General features: G+C 32.3%; 1 protein-coding gene across 1 annotated transcript in view; it reads right to left on the reverse strand.

The window, feature by feature from the left end:
- LOC125031512 (ATP synthase mitochondrial F1 complex assembly factor 1-like) overlaps positions 1-4,873 on the reverse strand; it is a 10,473-nt gene extending 5,600 nt beyond the window's left edge. Inside the window, exons 1-4 of the mRNA XM_047622379.1 lie at positions 4,840-4,873; positions 2,885-3,062; positions 2,382-2,526; positions 596-658 (exon numbers count right to left, since the gene is read on the reverse strand). Of these exons, the coding sequence (XP_047478335.1) occupies positions 596-658; positions 2,382-2,526; positions 2,885-3,051 (375 nt within the window). The 5' untranslated portion in view covers positions 3,052-3,062; positions 4,840-4,873. The remainder of the gene's footprint in view (positions 1-595; positions 659-2,381; positions 2,527-2,884; positions 3,063-4,839) is intronic.
- Between the last annotated feature and the right edge of the window lie 2,247 nt (positions 4,874-7,120).

Consider the following 7,120-nt stretch of genomic DNA (forward strand, 5'->3'; position numbering starts at 1 on the left):
ATTTTCTATATTTTTTATGAAATATCTCTGCACATATATGGCTCTGCTAGTGCTTTGCTACAAAGGAGTCAATTAGTAGACCTTGTGACCTTATGGGATTTGAATTGGTGGAAAAATGTATTTTTTACTAGTACTATAAATATCGATGGTATTATTTTTATTATAAACATTATAATTACTATAAAGTTATAAACATTAGTAACAGCAAAATAAGATAACGTAAAATATTTTCGTAAATCAAAGAACAGGGTAAACAGGCAGTACTCTTAATTGGCACATTGGTGACTTAGTACAAGTGTAGCTATCTATGTATAAAAACAATCAAAGTAACTCACAGTGGGCATAGCACATATGTACATGTCATGCCCGTCGGCATTGGGTTAACAGTAAGAACTTTCATGCTCCACAATACATGGTTTATCTGACACATGGCAGTGAAATAAATTTTTATAGTGTGTAAAACCTTGATATATCAAAGACGAAAATCACTACATCTCAGGTTTTTGAAAGTCCGATAGAAGTAAAGTATATTTCTAAACTTCTGAGTCTAAAAAGAAAGAGAAAGACTAGGAAAAGGAAATATTACAAGACTTACATATTCTACTTCTTCATTTGTTTTGTCCTTCAACAGCTCTGTCTTCATAACACTATCCAGGGGCTGCAAAAATTAAAAAGTAATTAAATACCTGCTACCTAATAAATCAATTCTTAATTCCCAATAATACCTAATTCCAGCTGTACATAACAGAACAACATCAATCAGTTCAAATTTACAAATAAAAGGTAACAATAGAACATATTGCAATACACTGAATTTGACAGCAAATAAGATGTACACTGTTGTATGCTAGTCACACTTCATAATAATACTATTTGCTTAAACAATATTAATATCAAAATTAGTATTATTACTGGTATCCTTATTATACAATGTAACAGGAATTATCATAAACAAAGTACCAGCAAAGTCTATCAGTGCAGTTGATCCATCAATATACCTAAATATTATTCAACAAACTCCTCTTAATAACCATCTGGAAACTATACAAGATATATCCATAACTGAAAGGAAATAAATAACAAAACACTAGGCTGGTAAACATAATATTAAGACTTCAGAGAACCATAATTGCCATATGAAGCATAATGCATGGATCTGTCTACATGTGATGAGTGCATTCAGAATTTCAGATGATTTTCAGGATGTTCTCTATACAGGTAGACTGATCAGGATCAGTTACCAGTTTGTATGGACCATAGACTGCACTAAATAAAACAAGAATTTCTGAATATGAATTGATACTAGGGTCTATCTAATGTGAGTGTGGATCATATATGCCATTAAATGTGGTAAGTAATGTAATTTCATTTCTTCCCCAACTTTAACCCAATCACACAAGATTTATGTAATGTCCTCTGTAGTTTGTTGTTAATTTTGTTACATACAGATGGCTCCACATGTGCTCAGCCAGCAAGGGGTCTAGCAGTAGGCCCAGTGACCGATCTTGAATTCCCCATTCCTTGAATTGGTGGAAAAATGTGTTTTTCTTTCTAATACTATTAATATTGATACTGTTATTATTCTTATTGATATTATGATTATTAAATTATTAAAATCCTGGTAATATTAAAGACAATGAAATAATACCATTTTTTTTTTTCCCAAAAATCAAGGAAAAGGGTAAACAGGTGAGATAAGTTGGACTAATAACTGACTCCTTGGTGACTAAGCACTTGTAGAGCCATCTGTGTGTAAAGACAATAAATGAACTTACATTACAGTAGGCATGGCATTTATTCTTGCCATCTGTGCCTATTAGGCTAAAGACATAAATTAAGGAAAGAGAAAATCATTGTAATAAAAAAGGTATGCATGAAAATGAATTTCTTATCATTCAGAATGTTTCATAATAATAATCTATAATTCTTTACAACCAGTTGCAGATACGAGGGGAGAGAGTGATAAACTGTACAGCCACAACATAGCAATACATAATATTCAAATATAGGGCCTACTTGAATAACTTGGACCAAGTAATTAGTTATAAAATGTCAGCTAAAAGAAATTCTATTTGTATGTAACTTTTGATAAATTTTCCTGTATATGTAGAAGTGAACTTTTTGCATACTGAAACCATGATAATCCAGATCTTCTACATAATACTGATGTAATGTTTACTTCATTAATAAATATAAAACAGCAACATTTTGCTCTATACTGTGGGAAGTACTCCACCCTCCACAACCCTTGACTTTAGTGCTTAGTATCCCCTTATTATATATATAACCTGCCACTGTTCACAATAACACATCACACATGGTGATTCTATTTGCTCTTCGTCATGGCTTTTTCAACATTTGTCCTAATGAATTGAGCATACCTTATCAGCAGCATGAGAATATGCACCCTTTGGTAAGACTGCTTTAGGTTTCTCTGCTAATTTGGTAAAATCGTGGCCACCTGGCTGGCTCTCCTTGACTTCTTTTCCCTTCGCGTATCTATCCAAAAACACCTCTGGTTTAGCTCTGTTGGCAGTAGAGAAAAATTTAAAAAAGAGAGTTATTATCCAGTTTGTGTTGGTTTGTTTATTTAATAATGTGTAACTATGAAAGAAAAAGAAAGAATAGAATTCTTATAAATGGTTATTTCTACAATGGAAAAGACAGAATAAAAAGTATAGCAGCAGATATCTCTATATTAGTTTACTGATATAGTAATTATTACACAAGGTACTTTATAATGATGAAAAACCAAACCATCATCATCTATAATGCCAACATCACTGGACAACAAAAATAATAATAATAATAATAATAATAATAATAATAATAATAATAGTAATATCAATAACAATCATAAAAATAAAAATACTAGTTTCCTTACTTCTGCATCTTGGCGATTTTCTCAGCATATTTGTTGAAGTACGGATTTGTCTCAAGGTCTTCAATAGCCTTAACCATGGCATAGCTGGAGGTGCTGACATTTCGGTTAGCCATCTTAGAGACAACACTTCTTCTCAGCAGGCTTCCAAGACAAGATAACTGCCTCATAACTATTATGTCTGCAAGAGTAACTCTGTTTTAGTTGTTGGTTAATTGTTATTAGTCATTTTACCTATCCTTTATAATTCATTTTGGTCTGGAAATGCCGATGTCTCTAAAACTGAACAGTATTTGCTCTGAAAGTCTAAAAGAAATGTATATACCACACATGATAATTAAAGATCATGAAAAATCCTATGCGATAGACATGATAATGAATGATACTAAAGCACTGCTTCAGCCAATCATAATGTCTATCTGTGATGGGATGTCTCTTTTCCTTCCCAAGAATGGTGGAATGCCAAACAACAGCAGCAGCTAACCTTCATTATTTACATGCCGTCAAGATTGGCAAGTTTCAAAAAGGTTTTTTCTTTGACAAAAAATCCCCAGGTAGGTTACCAAGCTCTATTTTGCCCTTTTGCATGTGGCAGACGTTTGGTGCCTTTTGATAGGATGCTGATGAAGCAAAAGAGAGTGAAAGGCATGTGGATGAGTTGGCCTCTTGTTAATTAATATTCACTCTAACCTGACCTGGATTAGAACTAAGGACATGTTTATACTAGACCAGATTTGATCTTCAACAATATAATTCTGTTAGCACTCTTTTCCTATAGAGGTAGTATATGGTATGATTATAAACCATTCTCTTTAACAATGATGACAAACACAATTCCAAAGAAGTTTATTTCCCTGAACATATAATAAAGTTTAGTTTACATATATACACCTTTCCTGCCATTTCATCAAAGAAATGTATGATTTTAACCTCTTGGACTAAAATCTAAATTGAAAATAGGAATTTATAAGGCTTATGAAGTGCCTGTAGATATATTTTTTTCAGTTAACCACTTCTGACATTAACATAAAACATAAAGGAAATGTTGTAAGGAAACCAAGAGTGATTTTCAAACAAACATTTTCCCTGGTGATTTTTTGGGAATATCTTTGCATAACTCATCGCAACGGGTTTGGTATCAGTGGATTCCTCATACTCTCTACTACTCAAATATATCAAATTTGTGTCATAGATACCCCTTGCCAGCAACAATCTTGACCCTGATAGCAACGGAGGGTATGAAAGGTACCAGGGAAATTGACGGGTAAAATATGAATATTATAAACAGAATTGGTCACTATTGTGTCTACTGCAGGGGGCTTTGCTCTCTGTGACCCCACTACTTAGGACTACCATGTACTCACGGCAAGGTAGAGTGAATGACCGACATGCGTGAGTGCCCAACCAAATTGCCAAAAAGAGATATGAATCGCATTCATGTTGACAAATGTAGAAAAGGTATGAATGAGAATGAATATCTTCACAATACAAGAGATGTATTTGACCGGTTTCGATTTTATCTTCGTCAGAAATACATATACATATACACATTTACATATACATACACACACTTTCATGTATTTCTGACGAAGATAAAATCAAAACCGGTCAAAAAAAAAAAAGAGATATGCTAACTCTACATCACCATAATGGATGATTTCTGTATATCTAACTAAAATAATGCTAGTATAGTACATGACTTATTTTACTGCAGATTCTTAACTCCTTCATAATCTACATAATTAAAACACAAACCTATCCGACCGATTCCCTAAAATTATAACACACGTAACCAATCCATCTAAAATAACTCAAGACACACCAATAAATAAAAACAAACAAACAAACATAAAAACAGCCATTACATTCCCCTTAACAAACTCACCATCAAGTACCTAAATCACACCATACAATACTTATAAATCTACTTATAAAAACCTGGGCATATCCACTCACACCGTAAGGGAGAAGCAGAAGCTGTTCTTTATAACGAACAAAACAAGGACTGGCATCTCTTAACGAAGCGGATTTAGCGAAGATAAATTCCTCTTTTATCTTATTTTTTCTCTCTATATTTATGTGAAATTGTTCCTATAATTTGCTTTACTCATTGCATATGTCTCTGATATATTCTATGATATACAAAAATAACTTTATGATGTACGTAAAGTACGTCTGTTATATACATGACTTCACAATGTTCTCGATTCATTTATAGCGAAGTGTACATGTTACCAAAACGCAAATGTAGACTACTGTGTGTTAACTGATATGAAAAAGAAAAAAAGTTATATATAGCATATATACATACATAAACATACATATACATACATACATGTACATACAACACATGCATACACTTACATATACATACACACATTTACATATACATACACACACTTACATATACATGCATACACTTACATGTAGATACATACACTAACATATACATGTATACACTTACATATACATACATACACATATACACATACACACACACACACATATATATATATATATATATATATACAATATACACATACATACATACACACATATTGCATATATATACATATACATATACATGTACATATATACATATATATATATATACATATATACATATATACATATATACGTATATATATATGCAATACACACACACACACACACACACACACACACACACACATATATATATATATATACACACACACAGATATATATACATATATATATATATATATAAATATATACATATACGTGTATGTACATGTATATATATACATATACATACATAAATGTGTGTGTGTGTGTGTGCGTATGTGCACACACACACACACACACACACACACACACACACACACACATGTGCATATATATGCATATAAATATACATATATATATACACATACAGTATAGACATACTTACATACACATACATACATACTTATACATACATACATACATATATATATATATATATGTATATGTATATATACATATATACATACATACACACACATATATATATGTATATATATATATATATATATATATATATATGTGTGTGTGTGTGTGTGTGTGTGTGTGTGTGTGTGTGTGTGTGTGTGTGTGTGTGTGTGTGTGTGTGTGTGTATACACATAAACATACGCACATATATATGTAGCAAACTGAAATTACAAGTACATAGTGCATCTGATTAATAGGAGATCCCACTTACAGAATCACACAGATTCTTAATTGTTTACGCCATAGGGCATAATAAAACACCGAAGGAAAATAAAGCTTCCCGGGAAATGATTTAATTTCCGTTTTACGAAAGAAATTGAGAGAGAAAGAAAACGAGGGAAAAATGTGAATTCTCTTACATGTCATTCATCATGACTCTGAATATTACCTTCAAGAGATATAGTTATTTGTGTTAAAAAAAAAAGAAAAAAGTTTATTTTATTTTGATATTTATTATTTTGTAACCTTAATTCCTTACGTTGTTTTTCTTTATTTATCAATACGTCATTTTTTTTCTTGTAATATTTTCGTCTTTTATTTCTTGCTTTGCTTGTTTTTTTTGTGTCTGTCTTTGTTTGTTTGCCTGTTAGGCTGCTTATCTACCTATGGATATATGCCTCTGTCTAGCTGTCTATCTATTTCTGCCTCCCTGTGCGTCTGTCTGTTTTCTCTCTCTTTCATTCTCTCTCTCTCTAGCCCCCCCTCTTTCTCTCATTCCCTTTCTCTCTCTTTCTTATTCCCTCTTTCTTTCTCATTTCCTCACCTTCTCTCTCTTTCTGTCTCGTTCCCTCACTTTCTTATTTTCCTTTTATGCTTTTATTCTTTAAATTCTTAAATTCTTAGATATACATTGGTCTATGTTGATACATAATTATAAGTATTCCAACATATTTATTAGCTAAAGATTGCATTATTATTGCAATCTCTATTAAATCCAACCAACGTCTTTATATACAACATTCATAAACTCAACAACCAAACATTTGCTGAACATTTAAAACCCTGTAAGGTAAGTCTCGGAACCTCTAAATATGCAGGTGTTCGTTCCGCTGTTCTGGTGATACGTTGGACCTTTCGCGGAACCTGACGCAAGGCTGTGGGTGGGCGGTACGCTAAAGATGGATCTTGAAGTAGTGAGGGCAGCAACGTCCCTTCGCTGCTGCAGGCTCTTTAGACTGGGTTAACAATCTTGAAAAAAAACCAAAAATTCTTCAGGCTCTTTTACT

This window comes from Penaeus chinensis, chromosome 13 (genome assembly GCF_019202785.1).
Source record: "Penaeus chinensis breed Huanghai No. 1 chromosome 13, ASM1920278v2, whole genome shotgun sequence".
NCBI classification, from domain to species: Eukaryota; Metazoa; Arthropoda; class Malacostraca; order Decapoda; family Penaeidae; genus Penaeus; species Penaeus chinensis.